At 39.1% G+C, this 26,351-nt stretch overlaps 1 protein-coding gene across 8 annotated transcripts; it reads right to left on the reverse strand.

Annotated features, from left to right (window-relative positions):
• Positions 1-99: 99 nt before the first annotated feature.
• Positions 100-26,351, reverse strand: LGALS8 (galectin 8). Of its 8 annotated transcripts, XM_036754115.1 has the most exons (11): positions 26,071-26,210; positions 23,698-23,788; positions 17,884-17,972; positions 14,003-14,213; positions 9,099-9,218; positions 7,851-7,907; positions 6,897-6,926; positions 5,972-6,060; positions 4,461-4,629; positions 2,794-2,982; positions 100-464 (listed from the first exon to the last, which is right to left on the reverse strand). In XM_036754115.1, exons 2-10 carry the CDS (start codon positions 23,737-23,739, stop codon positions 2,833-2,835), a joined length of 957 nt encoding a protein of 318 aa, XP_036610010.1. In that variant the 5' UTR covers positions 23,740-23,788; positions 26,071-26,210; the 3' UTR covers positions 100-464; positions 2,794-2,832. The 8 variants fall into 8 exon arrangements, with proteins under 8 accessions (XP_036610010.1, XP_036610016.1, XP_036610011.1 ...); XM_036754121.1 differs by lacking the exon at positions 6,897-6,926 and having other exon boundaries at positions 26,071-26,351; XM_036754116.1 differs by having other exon boundaries at positions 100-2,982; positions 6,897-6,923; positions 26,071-26,211.

Here is a 26,351-nt window from a genome sequence, read left to right on the forward strand (position 1 = left end):
ACCTACCCTGACGAAATCACAGATCTTTTACATATAGGAGGTAATTAAAATTTTTCAAATCAGCCTTACATAATAAAAAAAGTTTTAAAAAGCATCACGTCCTCCAAAAAGGTGTTTTATTTTAAAATCTATTTAAGCATTGTACATTACACTGGAATCAGATATACCTATTTGTTATTTTAGAATTTTACAGTCAGCTTTCAGTTATCTGTGCCAGTAGAAGGGAACTGTGGCATGTGTAACAACAATAAAAGATAAACAACGGAAAGGCCAACAATTTTTTCCATTTGGCTGTGGAATTTTTTTTCAACATTCTGGCACCCCAGTCTTATTTTATTGAGGTGAACGAATGTGAATTGAGCACATAATTAAAAAATGACTATGAAACATGATAAGGTCCATGAGGAAGCTACGATGGCATTACAGATTTGTCAGAGATTTCCATACATGGATGATCAAATTGCCTGTATGAGAGAGAAAATCAATTTCAGTGGTTTTCTAGGACTCTAATATTCTAATGTGACCTAGAAGTGATAGACTTTATACAAATTAAATATGTCAGCCATGACAGTAATATTTTCTTTCAAGTAGCTACCTTAAGAGTTCTATGGAATATAGAAATTTTATACAAAATCTAACTTACCCATAACATTAAAGGACTTATGGTTTGCATTTCATTAGATCATCATTAGCTACAATCTTTTAACAAAGGAAATGAAAGGTTCATTTTTCAACCTCCAGCTATAGCTTGCTGCTTACAGATTTTTCAATATCATTAATTGATACGTATAATATATGTATATATGTGTGTGTACATATGTATATGTATATGTACAATTTTCCAATAGGAATTATTGAGGATTTTATAATGCACACTGTGAAAAAAGATTCAGTCTTTATAACCTCTGAACTGAGAATTATCTAGTTGCTCCATATAACGTGGTCTTTGCTACCAGCCAACTGTTTCTATACTACCTCAGTCCTTACTTAGTGAGGGGAAAGGTTGAGGGGAAAGTTGACCTTTTGCTACTTTGCCCAGAAAGGTCAACAGGGAGACCTGAAAACCCTTGTAAGTGCTATTTTGCTGGTGTCTCTGCACCAGAGCATTTCATCAAATAAAAATTAATACTGAAGAAATAGTTTATGGCTAGATTGAAGTGAGAAAGAGAGAGAGGGGGGAAAAAAAGACCCCAAACATTTGGACTTAGCTGTTTTTGCCCTAAGTATTTGAAAAATGAAAATGTCCAGTACTCTCTTTAAAAATAAGAATGTAGATCTGCTCTCACATTATATTATTATAAAAAGCTCACCATAATGAAAAAATTTCTAAGACCCAGAAGATGGTCCATTTCAGCAATATTCAATAGAATAAAATGGTTTGGGCACCTCCTTGAAATTTGCTACCTAATTTGACTTACATTGAATTTCCACCAGTTAGTCAGCTTTGAAGGATGATACTGAAGATGGAAATGTAAAGCATCTTGACTTACTAATATAGGTTTCATTTTAATTACATTAGGTAGAGTAAATGTTTGGATCTCAGTTACTAATGGCAGGATGGAGGAAGATTTTGAGTGGCGAAAGGCTCATAGCCCATCATTTCGACCACACTGTCTTTTCTCAAAATTCAGTACTGCATTTTCTGATAGCATCTACTCTATCAACATTCAAGATGGCATATATGCTCAAGATGTAGGAACTCTGATCTTGATGGTACACGGTACCGTCATTTCAACCCACCGAAAACTATTAAAAATAAAATTCACATAGACATGCTGTTTTACAATGTAGTCATCCTAAGTTCCTGGGTGTGTATTCTTAAGTTATTTTTAGCACAGGTCCACAGGGACTTATAATGAAAGTGAATGAAAGATCATTCACATCTTTGAAGTGTATATCTTTCAGAAATTGGCATTTGCTCATACACAAATAACCACCCTGAGCCCATTTCTTTTTGTCTGTACCATGCAGACACAACTGCAATCCAGATTCAAGACCAATTAGGTTTTTTTTTTTTTAACTTTGGCTCATTTGCTGTGGCTAATAGTTAAAAGTACTATAGGTAAGTCCTGATTAGTCTAAATAATGAATCTCCTAACATGGTCACATGTATTTGAATTCATACTCTTCAAAGTTATAACTCTGTAAAATATAGTCATCAGTTGTAGCCCGATGAATATATGCAATGAGAATTCAAATAAATTGGCCACTTCAGGAGATTCATTACTCATACTTGTCTATGTAATGGATGAATTGATTAAAGCTATTGTACAGTCTAAGTGGGTATTATGACAAAGGAATTAGCTACAAGTCATGCTTTTTTCTTTCTCTTTTTTTTGGTGCAGTTAGCTGTTAAGTGTATTCTGTATGCATCCCATGCATCCTGATAAGCCAAAATGAGAGCATCAGATTATTAGCCACTTTTAAGTCAGATCCTATACATATAGTTCAGCTTAGATGGGGTTTCAGATTCTTTTAGAACAGAATTTAGTGATCCTTTTTTAACCCCGATTGTACCAGTATAGTTAAACAATGCCCAAGGAAAAGGGAAAGAAAGGAGGAAGAGGTGGGTAAGAGGGAAAAAGAAAGAGGGAAAAGAGGAACCTGTAGTGGCTATGATGTCCCTTGTGCCACAGATTTCTTCTCCCTGTTCCAGTCTAAGCTGTTTTTTAGTGATAATTCTTGAAAATACCCCTTTCAGTTTTTATATTATGAAAGGTAACTTGACATTAAAAATAAGGAAAATGGACAACAGAGAGGAATTCTACATATACAGTGTTAAAAGGCCCCTACTGTATAAACCATGTTTTGATTCTGTTCTTGTGGCTCCAACTACCAGCTCCTTATATCTAATAAGTCAATATCTCCATCGATCTTCAGTGTGTCAATTTTGTCGAGCTCTTTAAATCTATATTTGTATTCCAAGATATGGACTCCATTTATGGCAACTTTGTACTCGTTAGTAGCACAGTAAATGATCATCTGAAACATAAAAAGAGAGGAAATGTGGGTGCTTCTCTTAATGTAAGTGCATTCTCTTAAGAATGATAACAATAGTTACTTAAGCAGAGTCAAGAGCAGTAGCGTTCCAATTCAGTTGGACAGACCCCTGCTGAGGTTGTTGGAAGCTATTGGCTTATCTCTAAGTTTGGTATGGCTACTACAACGGCCTCTCCCTGGTTTTCTGGGATTTCCAGCAGGAAGGGGAATGGTATAACACTGTACTCCCTAGAGCTCAGGGTCTTCACTGTCAGCGCTCTCTGTACCCTCATCCCTTACCACCTGGCAAGTGTTCTGCTTCCCCTGTCACGGGGTATCACAGAGCTTGTCACAAAAAGGATCGGGATTCTTTCTGTAGAAGGAAAGCTATGAAGCCCTTGCATCCTTTTCAGTAAAGCCAGTCCAAGAGAGTCAAGAGGTTTGAGTACTCATCATAGCTGTGCCATTATGTGACCTTTGGCAAAAGTCATATTTATTTACAGCAACCCTGTACTTATTTATATCACTCTAGATTGCTATGAGATGATGAAAACCCCTCAAGTAGGCTTTGGCAAACTCATGAAATGTGCCATAATCTTCTTGTACCATTCCCTGATTCCATATAGCCTTTCTCCAAGTATGCTGAATCAACCTCCTAACACCAACTGCATCAAGCACCAACTCCCTTCTAGGGCACCCAGCCAGCTTGGCTTCACCCTACCTATCCCAAGGATCTTAATGCACTCATTCTTACTCCCTTCTCTTTAGACAGACAAAAATATTATCATCTCACGTGTTTTTCTTCCCATCTCTTGTCATTTTCACTGGTTGTCCTCCTACGTCTGAAACAATCTTTCCCATATCCTTCACTATTGCACATTTCTCATTTGAAACCAACTTAAAATTTATTTCCCAGGATACCTTCCATGATAAACCCAGCTTCTTCTGTTTCCTTATTCTACTGCATGCAGTTGAATTTAACCTAACAGCATACATACGTTGGTGCCAATTTATATAATTTTGTTGCTGCATGTAGTTTATAGATATATATTTTATTCAATTTATTTTTGATGGATTGCAAGCATCTCGAGGGAAGGGGCTACTAATTCAAACTATGCAAGTCCTTCAGCATAATCTCATGTTGCCTAACGGTATGTACTAATAACAACTTTTGTATCTTTCTGTTTGTAAACTCAACACCATGGTGGCTTTTCCAATTCTTGACATCACTTGTACATTTAAAATCAGCATTCACTAGTATAGTGCTGCCCAGGTAATTTGTGACAGCTACTTTCAAGAACATAAATTTTGATGTAGTTGAATGAATTCTAATGGATCGGCCAGCTGGCTATCTTTGCACATTAAGAGCATTGAAAAGATTCCCCCTTACACCTACTTAACTGAGTCCCCAAACATCGATTAGATGGAGCCTGTTGTGAACACTTCCTCCATCCCCTGTTCCATTCACATGATTGTCTTACCTCAAAATACATCCCTGGGCTGAATGGAAAATGTGTAATACTTCTTTCTTCTTCTCCCCAGCTCTCGCAGAGAAATGAATTTCTTACAAATGCTTTAGCATTTAGCCGAGGATTCAAATGCAGTGCTATGTCCTTTGTACTGGATGCTATAAAATCAACACTAAAGCTTCTAAACACACAAGCACACACACACACACACACACACACACACACACACACACACCAAGTCAATAAATGGTGGGAGGTGTCAGTATATGCCAAATTTTCTAAAATTTTATTTTTTAATTTTAAAAAAGTTTTTATTTTTAGTTCCAAATTCTCTCCTTCCCTCCCCTATCTCCTCCCCTACTCACTGAGAAGGCAAGAAGTACAGTGCTCCCTTCTACATAGGCATCCATATAAAACATATTTCCAGATTATATGCTAGATGTTTTAACAAGGCAATATTGATGTAAGAGGCCTTCATGTGGGATGGAACTAGTCTTAACACTATGTCATACAGAAGCCTCTAACTAACTGAATTACAAACCAAATTCCTCCTTCTGTCTACAGCCTAACCTCTTGATCTCTGTTGATAGCACCAGTTTCCTGGGCTCATGACTTAGAGTCATTTTTGATTCTTCACTATCCCTTACCTCCCTGCAGCCAGTCAGTTGCTAAATCCTGTAGACTCTACCGTGGCAGTTTCTCTCCTATCCAGCCTCTCCTCTATGTTCCCACCTCTTCTCTACATTCCTATCTCAGCCACCCTACTTTCCTTTTCAAATCTGGACTACTATAATGACCTCCTAGCCCATTTTTTTTTTTGGAGGCAATCAGGGTTAAGTGACTTGCCCACAGTCACACAGCTAGTAAGTGTCTGACTCCAGGGCCAGTGCTCTATTCCACTGTGCCACCTAGCTGCCCTTTCCTCCTACCTATTCTTGAAAGGTGACTTGTCCAAAGTCACAAAGCCCAGTTAGTAGCTGAGTCAGATTAGAATCTGAATCTCTGATTCCTTGTCCAGCGTCCATCTCATGCTCACTAGGCTAGGATCCAAGTTCTAGTCCTGGCTTTGCCATTGGCCAGCAGGGTGACCTTGGGTAAATTATTTAATTTCTTTGTGCTTCGATCTCCTCATGGAGATAACATCTACCCCCGCTAAATATAGTCATATAGTCCCTCTAATGTGGGTGTTCCAACAAGTTCTGCCCTTGGTCCTCTTCTCTCCCTTCTCTATACAATTTCATTCACACCTACATCCTCCATGAAGATGATTCCCAGATCTCCTCCTCCAACCCTGACATCTCTTCTGATTTCTAGCCCACAATGTTGGGAAAGCATGACCATATAATATGAGTTGGCCTGGATGAGTAGCGATTTCCCCCCACTCAAGGGAGTATTGTTGGAGGAAATATACATATTGATGGGATCACAAGTCCAGTGCACTACTTACTGTCCTTTAAACTGTTATCTGAGCTGTACAAAGGCAAAAAGTTATATTTTAGGAGTGACGGTTTAGTGTTACCCACCCCTTTGGATTTTTCTTCACTTCTCCTCTGACAACAATGGTTCGTCCACGGCTCAGGGCAGAGTTCAACTTTGCAACATAAGGAAGTGTCTGAAAAAAAAAAAAACACCTTCAGCAGATCTGCATGAGCTAGAGAAGGTGGGTTACCTGGGCAAAATAAGCCAGTCATGCGGCTGCATTTGGGGGGCACTAGTGGTGCCCCCATGACATGAAACTGACACAAACTGAATTGTCTATACTGGTTATCTTAATTCAGGATTCTGTAGGCTATGTGACCCTCGGCAAGTCACTAAACTCTGATTATTTGAGTTCTTCCTCTATAAAAAATGAGCTGGAGAAGGAAATGGCAAAGCACTCTAGTATCTTTGCCAAGAAAAACCCAAATGGGGTCATGTAGAGTGAGAAGTGACTGAAACAACTGAACAACAACTTTCTGCATAATAATTCAGGCTTCTCAATGGTGGAGTGCATTAGGAAATGTACATAATTTCTTTCAGTGCTAATTATTCCCCTGTATATTTTTACAAACTTGATGTAATGATAGCTTTGAAGTTTATATGCTGCACATGAATGGGAAATGGATGCATTCAGCTTCCACTGCAGTAAGAGATTTATATGATTTATTATCAGGAATATGGAATTTTTTTGGCCTTCATCTCATTGAAACAGGATTGGTAAACAGCATTTCGGTGGCAGGGAGATAAGTAAGTGTTGTTAGATGACATTCAACCATGGAACACTCATGGTGAATATGGCTCTTTGTGCTGCTGCTGCTGCTGCTACTGTTATCCTCCATTATCTCTTTAGGCTTCATGGAGAAGGTTCTGGAGTAAAATAGGGTTAAATGAATTTGCCTACTGCATTACTGATTTATAATTCACTGTATGAATAATTTTGCCATTCATCTAGAAATAAAAAATACTTACAAATTGTGACACCTCAGATGTTTGCGTCTGCTAGAAGAGAAAGATGTAACATGAATAAGGACAACTGGGAAAGATTATGTTTTATAATCTGGGTAAAGCCTGGTCCTGTAATTGTTTCTACTAACATGTGACTGGAGAGGGCTGAGAAATCTTTAATCCTAATGTCACATGTTTTGTGCTCCAAGTTCTATAACTGGCACATAATGTACATTTAGGATTCATCTAGAATATAAAAAGCTAGTCATTTAAAATGATAATTCAGTATGTCAGAGAATGGCTTTTCTTGGTCTTTTATGTGTCATCATGATATATTGTGTCACAGAATTATATGTGAACTTTACACATTTCTGTCCCTGGCATATCATAAGCACTTCATACTTTTTTTTAAATTCCTATTTCTACCTACCCAGAGAGTGCTCAGAATCATACCTATGTTCACGAGGTATAAATGTGCTGAAGTCAACAAGACCCTCATCTTGGGCACATAAATGACCCCAAGATGTTTATGCTCAAACTGTGTAACAGCTGTTTAGGTTTATTAAATCTCTTCCGGGATGTTACAGATTGTAAATGAGATAATGTCTGTAGAAGTGCTAACCCTAACCCAACCTGAAAGAGCTGGATAAATGTCACCTGTTATTATTATTGTAGCTATTAATCTAATAACTTCATCTGGCCAGTGTTTTAACTTAAGTAGCTGATGTAATGAGTTTCCTAATAGAAGTGAAAGACTTATTTTTTTTTTCATCCAAAAGACGATCTTTTCATAATACTAGCCTAAGCTTCTTCCTGAAACCTGGATCTCTAGAAATACAAAGTGTTTCTCTTCATTTTCATGTATTTGCCTCTTGTGGTTTCATGTTTGAGATACAAGTAGAACAATAAATACCCTGCATCTTATTTACAAAATGACCCAAAGAACTCTGACCACCGTGGTGATTTTTTCCTACTTACGTTTCCTGAATTCGTCTTCAGTGTTCCCAAAGAAGTTGCTTGGTTTCCTTGTAAAGACTGAAGAACAAATTAAGAATTAAATTTTCTAACACTTCGAAGCATTCTTTCTCAATTTGGTCTGCTTAAGGAATTACATACTCTTAGAGCATAAGTGAAATTCATTAGTTGATATCAAACAGTGATTTTTTTCCTCCCCCCAAAATAAAAGAGGACAAGAGATATTCATTTATCTGTACTTTAATGTAACTACTAGTGAGACATGTGAAAGTATTTTGTGCTTTCTCCATCTATGAAACTGAAAGGGAAGTGGGAGGGGAAAAAGGTCTTGGGTTAGGTCCTAGCGATGACATTGTCTCTGGAGTCCATTCCTCACCTTTGGGATAAGGTACTTTTCCAGAAACTATGCATTTCTCTGGCAATGGTAAGTACCATAGTGATGAAGTTAAAAAAATAGAGGGCCAAGTCCATATGGTCCTAAGTTAGCTAACTGAATTCAGCAAACATTTATTAACCGCTTGCTGTATACAAAGCACCGCGCTAAGTGCTGAAACTACAGAGATGAAAAATTACACAGGTCCTTCCCTAAAAGAGCTTCCAACCTAGTTGGGGGTGGGAGAAGAAGAGGCATATTACATATACACAAATAAGTGTGATAAAAGAGATTCAGACAGTAATATAGGAAAAATCTGAGGAAGGACAGATCATTTAGGGATGGCTAAGTATAAATCCCTGAGCTCACCTCAAAAAACAAAAAATTTCAGGTCTGAGATAGTACACATTATAAAGGCCCAAATTAAACCAGGTTTATTAAAGGGTCCTCTGGGAATCTGAAGGAGTTAATAACTCCCCAGGAGGTGACCAGCACACTCATGGGGATATTTCCTGACCAGCACTAGCTCTATCTCTTTAAATGAAGGGTTCTTAACCTTTTTGTGTCATGGACCCCTTTGATAGTGGTGAAGCCTTATGGAATCCTTCTCAGAATAATGTTTTTAAATGCATGAAATAAAATACAATGGACTGCCAAGGAAATCAACTATGTATACTGAAATGTAGTAATCTAGCTATCTCTTCGTCCATCTACCTACTTATCTACCTACCTTAAAAAAACAAAACAACAACCCCAAACCTAGGTTCATGGATACTTGGTGAAGGACTTCAGCACCATAAGATCCTGGTCTCTAAAGGTGAACAGTGCTGCTAGAAAAGAAAATTCTAAAAGAGCATGAAGCTGCCAGAGTTACTTACCAAGTTACTGCGAAACCCAATTGATGCAATCTGTACTTTGCCATAAATTCCCAGGGTATCTATTTTCTCTGGTTCAATTCTATGTTTGTAGAGCAATAGATGCTTTCCATTCACAGCCACCTATGAAGAGAGCAGAACGCTAAAAATATACTGCAATCTAAAGGCTTTAAAATTTAATTTTGATTTAATAATCTCAAAGTTCTGGATAACTAACTTAATATTCTAGTTTAAATCTCTAGCCTTGGAATTAATTTCATTATGACAAAATCACTAGAGCTGGAAGGGACTTTATAGGTTATCTAGCACAATCCCATCATTTTACAGACGAGGCCCTGAGACGTTAGGTAACATATGCTCAAGGCAGTAAACGGCAGAGTCGGCATTTGAACTCAATTCCAGTGACACCAAGTCCCACACTCCAAGTTGAATAATCTTTCCACTGCACCATACTGTCTCTCAATTCTTTCTTCTTTGATCTCATAATATGTTGGACCATAATTTGACTGCAAATCATATTTCCTCTAAACTTTGCCTATATTATCAGTCAATTAGCTCATATTTATTAAGCTTTTATTACGTGGTAGGCACTGTGCTAGAATTTCACTTTAGTGCTGTAACATGTTTGGTAGCTATCTTCTTACTCCAAGAGACATGTAATGCCATTACAGATGGCAACTCATCCTGTGTGATTCTCGCCCATGTCCTCCCATAAATAATCTAGAGAAAGTCTATCCAATGTGTGATTGGTCTCCTTCTACTTCTCCTGAATTTAAGTTAGTACCAATGCAGCACATAAGACTGACCATCCATTATTTCTCACCTTCGCTTCATTACTAGCACATTTCCTTTTTTGGCTATCCATCTTTTTGATGATAGATTTTATGCTACCACTTGTATACATCCTCTGTTAGTAATATAATATGCTGTAGTCTATGCTGTAGTATGTGTCTATTTTCCTTTGAGTGGTCTGTCATTTTTATTTCTCAAAGACTGGTATCCTATGATTTGCAGCTATATAGCACCACTAGCAGAATGCTGGTGTTAAAAAGTTGCTTTTCGGTTTCAGAGAGAAGCAATTTCCCACATATAGTCCCATGACTTCACTTGATTCTGGGACCATTTTGTTCATTATTTATTTATTACCTGTCTTGAAACAGGTCTACGGGATGTCTATCCAACTACAAGTTATACAATAACTATTCATTTGTTTAGTTTTTTGAATGGTTACAAATCTCATTTAGGACATTCTACAACATTCCAATGTTTCAAAATCAAAATAATGTTATCTGCAAACGGAACATTTGGAGGACTTCACTTCAGAGGAAATTCCTCTTTAACTTAACCTTTACTCTGAATCTCCCTCCGTAACAGTGGCAAACATCCTTGGAGGGCACATTTTTTCCTGTTTTATGCCTTACTTGATAATAATAATCACATCACTGAAAAAAGTCATTTTCACTGTTGTGTCTTTCAGATTGTCTTGTCTGATGTCAACATAAGGCTTTTAGGTGTCATTGTGTTTTAGCAAACCAAATATCTTTTTAATGTCAACACCTGCTAAGCATATTTCTTTCAATTACATGACTATAAAGATCTGGCCTAGTGGGGAATATAATTTGCAAAAGTCTTCTTATCTCCTTCTTATACCTTCATAAAAGATAATCTTCATAGCAGTGTAGATTATTTTCACAGGTCCCATAAAATGATGTTTCTTGTTCCTTCAGAAACATAGCAAAAATAATTCTCCTAACCCCTTCATTTGCCTCTCCAATGAAAACCTGTGGGTCCTCCTTCCATTTAGTTGTGTATCTTCTATTTTTGTTTGTAATAAGAATGTTAATGTTGACATGATTCAGCTCCTCACCTGGCATATCAACTTAACTGTCATTGGGCATGGGTCTCATATTTAGGGTGCTGACAGTGTGGATGGATGGTTTAAAAGCTTTGTGATTCTCATAGATCCTCTATCTTCTTCCCACCCCTTTGTTGCCATCCCTGCCAGAAGCAAAAAAAAAAAAAAGCCATAAAGAAGTAAGGGCCATTTTGTGTCCTTTTTCATTTAATGGGTTACCATAGCTAAAGGATTCATCCTCACCTAGTAGCCATCCTACTGGTAACTAGCCTTACCAAACTTAGGGGATCCTCAAAAAACAGAAACAGTCTGTCACTGGAATTGTACACAGAGCTCTACTGGCATGTGCAAACCTGTGTATCTTATATAAAGTATAGCTCAGGGTTACTTCCATGACATGATAAGACATGAGGACAGGACTTTTGTGGAGACTCTACTATAATGATATTATAATCAAGAGAGATAACCTATGTGTAGCACTTGGCAAACCTTAAATACTGTTTAAATGCTCCTCCTCCCCTACCCCTCTGTCTCCTCCTCCTCCTTCTCCTTCTTCATGTTTGAAAAGTCTTAGTGTAATTTTTAGCTATTAAACCTATTAAAACTTAAAACTATACCACGATTTGAGGGGACACATGGTATTATGAATGTGATCATTTCGGTACCTCAATAACTAACTCCCCTTGCATAGAATCAGACATATAATTGTGTGATGAATTATAATAATTGTAATTGTAATAAGAATTGTAATAATAATAGTAATTCACCACAATAATTGTGATGAAATTGTAATAGAATGCTATAGCAAATACTTTCATAGTGTGTCCAGTGTAATGATATTCTTTATAAGACACCACAGGCATAATTTTACCTGCTGCCAACGGAATACTGTTGGGAGGAGTTAAGTCTAATCAATGACTTTTCAAATGTTTTGCCCTTCATGCACAGGGATAATGAATTTCAAGTTCACTGTGAGTCTGCAGTAAGATGCAACAAAACAAAACAAAACCTAATGCAATCTGGGGCTACACTATCAAGGGCATGATGTCCGAAACGAGAGAGACGCTCACCCTGTTGTATATACTCTGCCCTGGACAGACCACAAATTGTGTATTCAGCTTTAGACATCACATCTGAGGCAGAACATTGACAAACTGGAATGAGTCCTGAGGAAAAAGACCAGTATAGTGAGGGAACCTTGAGTCCATTCCACATATGGGTCACCTGAAGGAAGCGGAAATGGATGACCAAACAGAAGAGATGGCAGCTGTGTCTTCAGAAGGGATTGATCTACTTGAAGGGCATTCATGTAAAATAGAGATCCAACTGTTCTGTTTGGCCCTAGAGGGCAGAGCTAGAAGCAAAGGATAGAATTTGAAAAGATACAGATTCAGGTTCAGTGAAAGGAAAAACTGAATCTAAAAGTAATAATGGAGTGTGCTGAGTAGGCTCTCCAGATTAATAAAATATAGTTAATCCCTGGCGGACTAGGATTAAGACTATTGCCTCTGGCTATGCAATGGAAGCTAACTCACCTTCATGGGGATGAAGTCTGCCAACCTTACTAACTCAACGTCCTAGGACACTAAGCTAAGTCACTGGTTATGTCTGTACAGCCTATTGCAGCCATGCATTACAAGTATAAAGATTCGGCTCACTTTATACAGGATGTATAATATGAAATGCCTCTCAAGAACAGCTTTTCCTTTGGTGTGTAAACTGTAAATCACCCAGGTCATAACTTGGCAGGCATCTTCTGGACTGGACTGAAGAAGGTGGATGGAAGCCATAGATGGTCAGGCAATGCTTTACTCCTGTTGGTTTTTAACCCATTTAGAAATGAATATTTTGGGGGAGTATCAGAAATGAATTCACTTTACCTCTCTATGGATAAGTTTTCACAGCTTTCTTTAAAATGAGCGGACTATCCTAGACAATGTCTAAGGTCCCTTCCAGACCTAATGTTCTATGAACTTGTGTTGCCCAAGATGGTAAGGTCTTAGAAAAAAGGGAGCTCTTATCCTTCTGTGAAAATGCCTAGCACACTATTATAGACCCTCTATAACTAAACAGCACCCAAAAGAAATCAGGTACAGAACCACGTAAGAAGAGCCAAGAGAACAACATACACAATAACTATTGATAATGTAAAGGAAGACAACCATAAAATACTTAAGAGCTTGGATCAGTGTACTGAGAAATCTTGACTCCAGAGGACTGATGATGGAACGTAACTCCTTCCTCCCACAGAGAGGTGCTAGACTATAGTTGGGAATGAAGCCTATAGTACTAGTTTGTTTTGCTTATTCTTTTTCTTTGCCATCATAAAGGGTTATATCGAGGTGGTTGTAGTATTGGGAAATAATTGCATTAAAGAAAATAACGTACAATGGGATATGCTGACTTTGGCTAATTTAAAGGAAAGTTTCTAAGTTTTTCCAGTGAAAGAATTTAGGGGAGGTGAATCTTTATGGGCAAACAGTTAAACAAAATGGAAAAGAATGAAAGTCAAAATTAGAAGTATGCTTAGTAATTCGGGGTGAGCCCCTTTGCAAGAGGCTATTGAAGAGATTCAAAATTTAAAGTCCAGAATGGAATAAAATTATTCCATTTCCTTGCCTCCCACCTCCATCCTCAACTCTGAAATATATAATGCTTAACAAAATCACCTTCCCTAGAGCATAGTCAGCTGAAAACAAAAGGATCTACCTGACAACAACCCTTTAGGGAACATATGCCAAAGCAGGCTTACAGCAGCAAATTCATTAAGTTAAAGACTGAACTTGTGGAAAATCTTGAATTTATGCAAAAAAGCACTAGACTTGGTGTCAAAAAAAATCTGGTTTCAAATCCAGCCTCTGACATTACCAGTGCCATGGGGGGTGGGAGTGGGGCAAGTCACTGTACCTCTCATGGTCTCCTTTTTCTTATCTGCAGAATGAGGACATTGGACCAGGTCACATTTAAGGTTGCTTCCAACTCTAAATCCAGGATGCTATGAAGATTTTCTACTGGGGAGTAAGTAAATAATTTCTCCTTCCCCCAAACTGACCTGGAACTTGTCCTTCAGCACCATAATTATGATCTCAAAAGGTTTTCCTTTTTCAAAAGGCATCTCGTAGGTGATCTCTTCCCATCCCCATTTCTCCTTCGTCAGGGTGTTGCACACGATGTGGCCTGACCTTTTGAACCTCGGGTTAAAGTGGAAGGCTACATCGGCTCGGGGCTTCACGCTGCTGCCACACTGGAAATCCACCTGGAACCTATTTGGAGATGAGCATGTGAGACAGGCCTTTTGTCTTTTAGGAAGAGAAGAAGATAGTTTCAAACCTGGTACTTTGCTTCCTTAATTCCCCACCCCCACCTACTGCCTATTTCCACTCCAAACCAGAGAGCCATCACTCACCTAAGAAACACTTCTGCAGTCTGAGCTCACACCCTAGGTCTTTTACATCAAGACGGAGTGTTGCACCAAGATTCTCATAATTAGGGATAAGTTCCCAAAACAGATCTTGCATCTTCAGTGGCTCTCCCCCATGCCTGGAGTTCTCTACCTCTTTGTCTCTGTCTCCTGGCTTCCTTCAAGTCTCTGCTAAAATTCCATCTTCTGGAGGAAGCCTTTCCAGATACCCTTAATGCTAGCGCTTTCCTTCTGAGATTACCTCCAGTTTATCCTGCATATATTTTGTTTGTACATAGTTGTTTGCACGTCTTTTCCGTCATTAGATTGTGAGCTCCTTGAGGACAGGGACTGCTGTTGCCTTTCTTTTGTATCTCAAGCGGTTAGCACAGTGCCTGGCTCATAGGAGGAGCTTAATAAATGCTTACTGAGTTAACTTGACACTTATAATGCCCTGTATTATTTGCTGCAATATTTTCAATATTAAATTGAATTGAATTAAAATAACAATATTTAACCTAAATCTTCAAGTGACACTCTATTTGAGAGATCAAGGGAATTATTTGGATCCCAATTTTGAATTGCCTTAAATTAGTCAGCACTTCTGATCATTTATTTGTTTCTGAGAAATTCTAGGAAAAAGCAATCGTGATGGAAACATATTTATAATTTGGAATTTTCTTTTTTTTTAATCTTTCCAACTCCAGCTGAAATGGACTACTATCACAATTTCCCAAGTCGGTACTACCATCTTCCACCTTCATGCATCTACACAGGCCTTTAGATCTGTCCATGGAAAATGTACAGAAGGATATGTTGGAACCAAGGGTCATTTTTAAGAGTTGGGGTAGGACAAGGCCTCTCTTTGGCCAGCCTATGTAACCTAGAGCTGATATAGCATGGAATGTCTCAGACACTGAAACTCTTCTCCGAGGCACGCACTGAATTTGCAAGGACCCAGGGCCTCCTGGTCTTTGGAAATCATAGAATGCTCAGATGACAGACACTGGGCACGATGGGAAAGGCTCGGAGATGGCTCTTGGGTAGTGTCTAAGTAACTGAGTCTCTCGTGCCTGGAATTGGCTCCTAGCTCATTTCTGCCTAGTGAAGACATTCAAGGTCCAGATCAGATGCTTCCTGTGCCTTGCACATAGTAGGTACTTAATAAATAAATAACTAAATCTTCCCTGATATCCCAGGGAGAAGGGATTCCCTCCCTCTGGGAATCTCCGTGTTCATTCTGTTTGACACTTTCTATGAACTCAGTTACTTTTGAAGTCGTATGATAGTTAATTGTGAACCCATCTTGTCCTCTAAGCCAGTCTTGCACAACATACTGTCCACAGGCCGTATGTTGTGTCGGCCTGCTCTAAGCATATATGAAGGGAAGGGTAGATTTCTGATGTGTAATTCCACTTATCTACCATCTTTTAACTGTAACTTTTAATATTGGTTTATCCTTGTAGGGGATATTCTGACTCGATGCAGAGATAAATCAAGTTGAGTATAGTTAACAAACATTTTTATAAGTGCCTACTATGTGCCAGGCAAGAATTTTGCATATAAGTAAAATAGAGAAATAATCCAAAAGCATCATTACAGCTATGGCTTTCAACTTCCCCAAATCTTTTGTCAGAGCTGCAGAAGTGAAAGTGAAACAGTGAAAAAGAGAAAAGGAAGGAAATGACAGAATCATCTGCAAACAGCATAACCAACCTAACAACAAAAACAGCAATCAGGAAAATGTCACCACACCAAATATTCAGTCTCCAAACTATTTAGGATAAAAAGCTTCAAAACAGAGGGGTCTAGCAGAGGAGATCAAAGTTGAGAGGGAACAGGATGAGCTAGGGGTATTATCACTCCTACTGTCTTTTCTGCTATCGGAGTTGTACGAAGAATACTGTCATTGAACCCACAGAAGTTCAGCTTATAACCTAATACTTTTATTTAACTCCAAAAAAAGCAGCTATTTTATCCAACTAGATATTAAGTCCAGGCAGCTAGGTGTAACAGTGGATAGAATGTCAGGCCTAGAGTCAGGAAGACTTATCTTCCTTTGTGCAAATGTTGCCTCAGACCCTCACTAGCGGTGTGACCCTGTTTGCCTCAGTTTCCTCATCTGTAAAATGAACTGGAGAAGGAAATGGCAAACCCACTCCAGTATCTTTGCCAAGAAAACCCCAGATTGGGTCACAAAGAGTCAGACACAACTGAACAAGAAGAAGAAGCAGTAAGTCCAAAGAAGATTACATATGAGAGTAACAGCAGAATCACAACTTGTCTTAGGACTGTTTACATCCAAACCCTATTGAAAGATAAAGTATGAGATGATGATGATGGTGATAAGCATAATAACACCTACCAAATACTTAGCACGGTGGCTAGGATCATACAACAGAAAGTTGCTATCTTTCATTAACTGACAAAACAAAAACTCCTGTACTACAAATACAGAACTCAAAATCTCCTCGAGAACAAGCAAAGAGTATTATCAGGTACTTAATATTTGCCCAGAATAATCACCCGTATATAAATTTTCTGGTGAATTGACCAGCAGCTGATCTGCAAGGTTTGGGGGAGGGCGTGGAGGCTGGTATGATTTTTAAAAAGATTATCTATAAGAAATTTAATGAAAATTGTTCTGGTAGCTCATAAGAAAATGTACAAATCTAGATAATTGTTTTTGAAGAAGAACCCTGCCTGCTTTTTGGGAATAATATTAGCTTTCAGAATTCTTTTTTCCCGGAAGATGGCATGGGGCTAGAAGACATAGATTCAGTCCCACCTCCTTAGTCTGCTTACGTGCATAACCTAGGATAGGTCAGTCTCTCTGAGCTTTGGTTTCCTCCTCTATGAAATGGAGATAATGAATGATACTTTCACCATCTACCTCACTGGGCTGTTGGGAGGAACAAATTAAGCAACAAATTGCCAGGAACTTATGAAAGCTCAGATAACATCGTAATTCTTTGACTCCAAAAAACAACAAATTAAATAACATACAGTACTTAATGTGAAACACCTGAGGCATTTCTGAAAAAAATGCTACACAAATACAGCTCATAGTCCTTTTTATCTGACTCATAATTCTGTACACCTCAGTTTCCAGTTTATCTAGTAAAAGAGAGAAGAGAGAAAAAAAAATCCAATAACTTCTCTGCTACTTAAGGCAGCTAAGGCAAAGTTCTGCATTAGGTCACCCTCTCCTTTCTCTAATCTCACCATTATAATAGCATCCTAACTGGTCTGTCTGCCTCCAGTCTCTCCCTTCTTCAGCCCACCTTTTTACCAAGTTTCTAAAATAATACGTGAAAGTGTTTTTTAATTACAGAGTGCTATATAAATGTAAGCTGTCATTTATAAGATTAATTTCATGAGGAGAAAGAGCAAGGAATAACAGAATGGTCTTTCCTATTTTTTTTTCCTTTTGCTCCTAGCCAGAAAAATTCAATTTCTTCCTTGTCTTTTCCCATCTAACATAAGTAAGGTAGAGGACTCTAACCAGGTTATATATCAGGAGAGAGGGTTACCTGTCTGCATCATTGGGCACATGACCATGGATGACAACCAACTTCCCAGGTCCCAGCTTCTCAGAAAGTGTACCGACATACGGAATCACCTAAAGGAAGAAGGGAACAGAGTTTTCTCTCAATTCACTTATGTTAATATGAAAAGAAATAATTTTATTAAACAGTGTTAGCCAAAAATCTGTATGCCAAGTGGAAAACAATAAACCAGTGGTAAGTGAATTGAAGCTTGGATTTAGTCAAAGGGCTGTACTTGAGGACCAAGAGAGCCATGTGTGGCCTTGTGATCACAGGTTCCCCACCCCTAGACTAAACCAAGAGTATAGGTGATAATCCGAGGTCTATTTCAGTTCTAAAAAGTATGTTTCTATCATTGGATACTGGTATCCAGATTTTTCTCAACTGTCCTGGCCTCTCAAAGTGTTATACTTAGCCGATTAGCTGTCTCCCCATGTTTCTTTATCTTTCAGAATACCTCTTCTTTCCAGACTGATCTCAGGCATATAACCGGCCACTGGCCACATCCACAGGAAGCAGAGAAATCTGAGGGATGGGCTTGGATCAAGATTCTCTCCTGCCCAGGATGATGGCCAAAGGCTGGTTATAGGGACCACCTCCTCCCTATAGACTTTTCTGATTCCTGCACCTAAAAGTGTTCTCCTACTCCTCAAACTTCATTAGAACACTGCTTTGCCTCATCATTCCTTTTCTTTGTAACACATTTATCTTGTGTGCATCTCCCACCCAAGGGATTCTTAAGGGGAATGCCATTTTTTAATCTTTGTATCCTCAGAACCTAGCATAATGCCTTGTAAACAGTAGAAACTTAATAAATGACTGTTAAAAGAAATGTTCAGTAACTGAAAAGGGTAGCAGCATCAAACAAAAAGACTTTTTTTTTTTAAAGATAGGGGAAGCCTCTGTTTTGATTTTGGTTTTTTTTTGGAGGCAAAATTAAAACAATGAGAATCTGTGTTATAGTGGGAGGAGATAAGTTTGTAAACAATATATCTCAGGAATAAAGAAACTGGGACTATAGCACAGGCTGAGGAATTAGCTTTAGAGGGTTCTTTGCTACTTCAGCATATGGACTCTCAGAGGTCAGTGACCATGGCACTTTCTCGAAGGCCCCATCTTTGTATAATATACCTTGTAGTTATTCAATGAACACCTTGTAGTGATAAGGGATGTACGCCAAGACTGAGATGTAAAGCAACGAAATTTGTTGTTGCCTTCTCCACCCTTTTCACTGAATCTGAATGGAGAGAAACATGAGCCTAATTCATTTGCATTGGAGCTCTTGGCATCTTTCCTTAAGATGGAAAAATGTGTAATGAATGTGTGTGTAATGTAATGAAAGTGGGGGAGGGGGCATGGAAGCCAGATACACAATTTACCTTTTGCTTTCTATGATTGCTACCATATTGCTGCTATGGTTGATTCTATGCTTTCTATGATGGCTACAATTTGCACTGTCAGTCTACTACAAAGGGTACAAGAGTGAAACTTGAAAACTCGACAGAAAAATTAAAAGAGAAAAATTATTTTAATCACTACAGTCCCTAGCTAAGCATATTATAAACATTCATTATATATTGTCTAACGAGCTATTTATTTGCATATGAAACAATACATTTATGAGAATAGGAGCCATAACTTTCCCACGTCTATATCATAAAACACCCTAATGGATTATCTGACCTATTGGCAGCCTTGCTAGGTCCTTCAGACTCTAGAAGGACAGCCAACTGCAAACCAGAGACAGGAAGAACCTTAGTGAAATATGGGCATCCAATACCATACTATTGAATAATAAATCAGATAAGGCTTTTATTTTAGATATTCATTTCAAAATGCCCAGCCCTCTCATCCTACTGTGGAAAAGAGAAATCTCCCAAAGGGTAAAGGGTAAAGAAAGAAGCAAAACATCTAGATAGATTTTCCATCTAATCCACATACTGTCTAGAGAGACTCTGAAAAAGAAAATGTTGATTAAAAAAATAGAAAGATTATCTTTGAGAGGGGAAAGGAGGTCTTTTTGTTAAAGACATTTTCCAACTACTTCTACTCCGGGCTTTTCTTTTATTGCACTGAGTCATTATGGCACAAAACTCAGGATACACCAGCCTTGAGTTATTGATTTTGTCACATTTCTCGAAGCAGCTTAGCCTGCCCAGACTGCCTCTACTGTAATGAAAGTTCTATCCAATTTCATCCTTTGTAGAGCTTTAAGGAGCCTTTATGTGAACTATCACAGTTTGGTGGCATGCAACTCAAGGGTTACGTGACAGTGACTTATAGGGACCATTAATTTCCTCTTTAATGGGATCATTCTTCTTCCTATACAATGTAAATAAGATCACAGGATTTAAAGCTGGAAGAATGCAAGACATGGAGACAAGGCAGCATAGGCTACAGAGTGGTAGGCTTGGAGTCAGATCTAGGCCAGGGGCTCCTAACCTGGGGTCTTTGGATGGGTTTCTTAACCTTGGGATCTATGAACTTGGAGGGGGAAAAAATTCATCTTTATTTCAATATAATTGGTTTCATTTGTGTTATTTTTATTCTTTCTTTATATTATAATATTCTTTATACTTATATTATTATAACATTATTTATATAATTATATTTGTTTTTATTTCTTTATATTCCTATGTATGTAATTTTATGCTTTTAAAAGCATTATTCTCAAAAGGAAAAGAAGGAAAGGGAATAAGCATTTATATAGCCTAGGAACTCTGTTAAGTGCTTTACAAATATCTCATTTGATCCTCACAACAACCCTGAGAGGTAGGTGCTGCCATCTCAATCTTACACTTGGGGAAACTGAGGCAAACAGGTTAAGTAACTTGCCTGGAGTCCAAATGGATTTCACCAGCCTGCCAAATGGGCCCATAAGCTCCCCCCCACATACACACACAAAAATTATGAACTCTGACCTATGCTCACCCTCTCATTTTACAAATAATAGTAATATAATAAAAATGAACACTGCCTTCAATTCAATTCTTTGAGGGCAGGGACCATTTTATCTTTGTGTCCCTGGCACCTCGCACATGATTTCTTTTGTGGGAAATTCCCAGCGTGGGCCCTAATCAGCAAATGTTGTGACTTAAAAGATAAGTGCCTGACATACAAATGTTTAGGGGATTTGTCCAGGGTTATAAAGCTTGGAACTTGGACCTGCACTTCCCTGATGTCAAGCCCGGCACTCTGTAGATTATTCTGCCTTGCCTTTGTACCTTTTATATACATATATATATATTTTTTTTCCTTGAGACCTATGATTTCATTGCTGTAGGGAACTCACAATACATAAACTTTCTGTCAGAGAATATCTGCAATTGTTCCATAATTTCGAGTCTTAAGAGAGTTGTGTGTAGCACTCAGAGGTTAGGGAATGTGGAGCACTCAGAGGTCAGGGAAGGAACTTGCCCAAACTCACCGGGCCAATGTATGTCTGAAGTGAACCCAAGCCTGCCTCTTGCAGCATCCTCTCTCTCCCTCTGCATACAGTAGGTGCTTAATCAATGTTTGTTGACTTTATAAAATCTGATATTCAAATATGGGATCTTTCTTCTGTGAGGGGCAGAAGTTAGGGCTTTAACTTACTTTTCCTTGCTCTGCAAGAGGACTCGATCATTTAGAATGCCATGTCCAGGCAACTCAGTGGGGCAGGAGACAGAACGCTGGACCAGAAATTAGGAAGACCTGAGTTTAAATTCTTCCTCAGGAACTTACTAGAAATGTGACCTTGGCCAAGTCACTTAACCCTCCAGCTGTGTGACCTTGTGCAAGTCACTGAATTCTCCATGGACATTCTCTGCTGTGACACTGAAATCTCTTCACTCAAGAAGGTCACACCACCCATGGACTACTTTCTCATACTTAAAGTACCATCTGACCTGATGGTCTCTCCCTCTGATAAGCTGTTTCTCCTCAGAAACTCCATTTTAAGGAGGATGCCTTCATTCTTCTCCAGACTCTACTACTGACTCCAGACTTTCTCCACCATGCCCATGCTGTGCTAGGTGCCCTCCTTTACTCTCTCCACCTCCACCCCTTTTCAGCTTTCTTTCCTGGATTGTCTTCCCTCATTAGAATGAAAACTCCTTAAGAACAGAGATTGTCTTTCTTTCTGAGTGTGTCTGTACTCCCAGCACTTAGTGTGGTCCGTGGCAGGTAGTGTTTATTGACTTATTGAATTAACTCTGCCTCAGTTTCCTCATCTGTAAGATGGGGATAATAATACCACCTACCTCCCAGGGTTGTTACAAGAATCGCATGATATAATATTTGTAAACTGCTTTTACAAACCTTAAAACACTATATAAATGCTAGCTCTTATCATTATATGGTCCCTTCCTGTCTCTTTATGAATCACAAAATCTTTGTGTAGGTATACACTAAAACCTTGAATCTTGTAATTCCAAAATGCACAAAATTCATGCTGTATTTTCTTGCTAATATCATAGTTATGAAGCTTCCCCCTTCTTATCTCCATGCTTATTGTTATAATTGCATTCCCTCTTATACTATCTTCATTTGGAAATAGCACAGTAGCTCACTCTCATTTGTACAGGGCTTTTTCTCAGAGGCAGAAAAACCCTCTGCAAAAGGAGCAACTCTCACACTCAACAGTTGAGAAGTGTAAGTGATGGCCTCATTCCTTACGGCACACACTTGTTTTTATGAAATTTACAGATGAGGAAACTGAGGGCATAATGACTTGACCAAGGTCACACTTGGAGTAAAGTAAAGGAGCGGAGACGGGGCCTGAACTCATGCCCAGAGCTGACCCTCTTCCCCTCGTTCAAGATTCCGGAGCAAAGACCCTGAGGAATATGACTCTTCTCAGGCCCACAAACAGCTCTCAGCCTGAAAAACACGGCTCATTTCTCAATAGTCTCATCATTACATAAACTCAGAAGCTTTTTTGTTGGACTTTCTCTCTTTCTCTCTCTCTCCTTCTTTCTTTCTTTTTCTATATCTATTTGTCTGTCTGCCTATATCTATATATCTATCTGTGTCTACTTATCTGTGGCTCTGTCTCTTTGTTTGTATATCTATTTATTTCCACCTATTTATCCTCCATCTCTATCTGTTTCCACCTACCTTTATCTTTCTACCTATTTATTTCTACTTATCTCTAACTCAACCTATCTGTCTCTGTCTGTCTGTCTATCTATCTATCTATCTATATCTATCTATCTACCTCTATATCTCCACCTATCTATCTGCTTGTCTGTCCGTCTACCTACCTATCTACCTAAGATGCAGATTTAGGGGGTAATTAAACATACTGTGACTCGGGAAGGCCCTTTCTTTATATCCTCTCTTCTCCCAAAACCTTCCATTTCATTATGGTTCAGTGATGAGACTGTTCTATTTGAAGGGAGGTCCTGAACTCAAATCGTGACTTAACTGCTTATTATATGATATGTGTGCCCTTGGATAAGTCCCTTAGTTTCAATGGGCCTCAGTTCTCTCCTCTGTAAAATGAAGATCAGACTAGCTGATTTCTGATGCTCTAGAACTATGATTCTATAATTAGATCCCTCCAAGATCTAAGTTTATCAACCATACACTTCCACAAAGGAAGGATGAGAGGAGCTGATACCATTGTTAATTTTACTCTTTACTAAATAAATGTCTGATGAAAAACACGGGGAAGAAGTTATATCTCTTGGATAAGGCGAGATTTTTGGCATTAGATAATTCCTGATTTCATTTGCATCCTCATAAATAAACTAAACACAGCCATATTAAGTAGTCCTCTCCCGATAAACAAAATCTAATTTCATGAAAGTCAGTTACCGGATTGTGGACGACATTTTGTGGATTATTTGAGAGCATCATGTTGTCTTTCCAAATGGTTGTTGACCTGGGTCTCTTTTCTGTCACTGACCTATGGATTTAAATAAGTTTTATTTGAAACTATATCTGGTGAAAACTTGGTGAGTTCCCCCAGTGCAAAATGAAAATTCGAAAAACACAAATGGAGATGAAAACATTCAATCAAACAGTCGATAAACAAGCATTTATCAAGCCCTTCCTTATATGCCAAACACGATGCTAGGCACAGAAGATACAAACACACACACACACACACACACATACACACACACACACACAAACAATCCCTACTCTCATGAATGTAATTCACCACTTTCCTCCATCTATAGCTATTTTTCATGCAAGATTCTTGTTCTTAATCGTATTTATAGAACACAGTGCAATTTAGGCCTCAGAACAATTAAAGAATTGTTCCAAAACCTTACCTGGTTTATTTACAAATGAAATTCCTCTAATTTAAGTTCTAGAAACCAGTACACACCATAAAACATAGGGTTTAATAAACTCTCTTGGAAAACACAGAAATATGATATCAAACAACACTTAAGCCACAGCCCTTGATTACTTGGGACATTTGCCAGAAGCAGTAATTGGGTAGGTGGAAAAAAAAAAGCCAATCAGATAAAGTTTTGGGTTTTTGTTTGGTTTGTTTTTTTCTATCTCTTTACCAATATAAACAAGTCCTTTGGCAAGGGAAGTCCAAGGTCCTGATAAGATACTTGGGACCCTACCAAGGGAAAGAGAAAAACACTCACCTGAACTTTATGCACAGCACTGTCTGCAGGAAAACCTTAATTACTGACCACCAGCAGAAGAGGAATAAACTAAAGCTCCCTCCAGTCTATTTTCAGGAACTCTGCTTTTTTTTTTTTCTGTATATCTACACACACCCAAGCAAACTAAAGCTTAGTCTCTCTCAACTGAAAACTACAAATCTTCCTTTGCTCCACACCTCAACTTAATAGGCAAAATCAAAACCGAAACCATTCCCTCTTCCTTCCCCACCCCTCAACTCCCCCCCCCCCCCCCAGGTCCTTCCAGGAAGAATGCTTTGGAATTCTGCAAAACTCAGAAGGCTTTCAGGAACAGAAGACAACTTATTCAACAAGAGGTCAGGGAGCTGCATGTCCACATTCATAATTAAAAGAAACAGTTAAGGAGGCAGAGACCTACCTACTTAAAGGCACATTCCATTGACATTTCTTTTGGTGGAAGGCTTATTTTAAGTGGATCGCCCCGGGAGGACCCAAACACAGCCATTACTCCCACCACATTCCTTCAAGAGAAGAAGAGCCATAACTAGGGGTTTCTGGCAAGTCAGGAGAGTGAAACTCTGCTTCCGTTTGTTGCTTTCAATCTTTTATTATTTTTTAAAAAAATTTTAACCACAGGATGACTCAGCAGCTGAGGTCATATGCTTTTGAAAAGGACAATTAGCAGGGAACCCGGGGAGCTGCCATTAAACTATCTATAAGGGAGTGCTGTTATATCCTTGTGATCGCTGGCTTTCCTACAGAAGTTAGGAAGCAGTGGGAAAAAACAAAAAAACAAAAAAACACCAGCATTAGAATTGGGTTCAAATTTTGCCTCTGGTGTCACTGCTTGTGTGACCTTGGGCAAGTCACCTAACTTCAGTTTCCTATCTGTATAAGGGGGTTGGGAGGGATTGGACTAAACGGCTTCTAGATCTGAGGTCCCTTCACCCCACATGAACTGGGGGCAATGCACACTGGTCCCATAGAAGAATGGGGGGAGGAAAAAGAACCAGATGGTGGGGGATCTGGGGAGAGGTTTTACATGTAATGATATTTCAATGCAAACCGAGTTGAGAAGGGTTAAGAGCAGCCTAAGCAGATCTTTTCCTCTTTGAAGGCGATTCTGTCCCAACATCCCTCCATCCCCACTACTCTCTCTGCCGACCCAGCGTCTCCGCAAAAGGTAAAACCTCCTCCTTAAACAAGCCCGCTTCCTGATGCCCGGAGAGAGGTTGAGGGATTGCGGGGGATAAATGGTACACGCTGGAAATGTTGCCTCCTAACAGGAGCAAGAAGAAACTCGGGCTGAGCCGCATTCCAAGTCACCCCCTTCCCCGTTGCAAAGTCATCTGTCACCAGACCGGGCACAGGGAAGCCTCTCCAGCGGCGGCAGCCAGACCCAAACATACAGATAGTGAGATGAGGTAACAGCCTCTTTCTAATGCGTTTCGTTATCCTCCCTTGACAGTTTCAGAGGGCACTGTCCACAGCTCTGGTCCTGTACAGATCCCTCCACCTCTCCAGTAGCCACAGCACAGTCACGGCTCAGAAGGATTTTCCTTAATCTTTTCCTACTTACCCCGGGCACACCACCCTCCGGAAGGTCCCAGCAGAAGCCTGTCTGTCCGGCAAGTTTGTTGTCCTCTGAAGGTATAACTTAGTTGTGTACGGGTGGCTAAGGAGAGCAAAAACGAGTCGACTTCCAGTTCCTGGTTCACGCGTCCCTCCACAGTGACGTCATCGGCCTGGAGCAGAGCTAAGGAACTCTGTCCGTGGTCCGCTGGCTTTCCTACTTTCGCCCGCAGCCCAGTGAGCCGGGGGAACTGACCTAACCTAAGTTTCCTGGAAGTCTGGTCAGCT

This window comes from Trichosurus vulpecula, chromosome 4 (genome assembly GCF_011100635.1).
Source record: "Trichosurus vulpecula isolate mTriVul1 chromosome 4, mTriVul1.pri, whole genome shotgun sequence".
NCBI lineage: Eukaryota > Metazoa > Chordata > Mammalia > Diprotodontia > Phalangeridae > Trichosurus > Trichosurus vulpecula.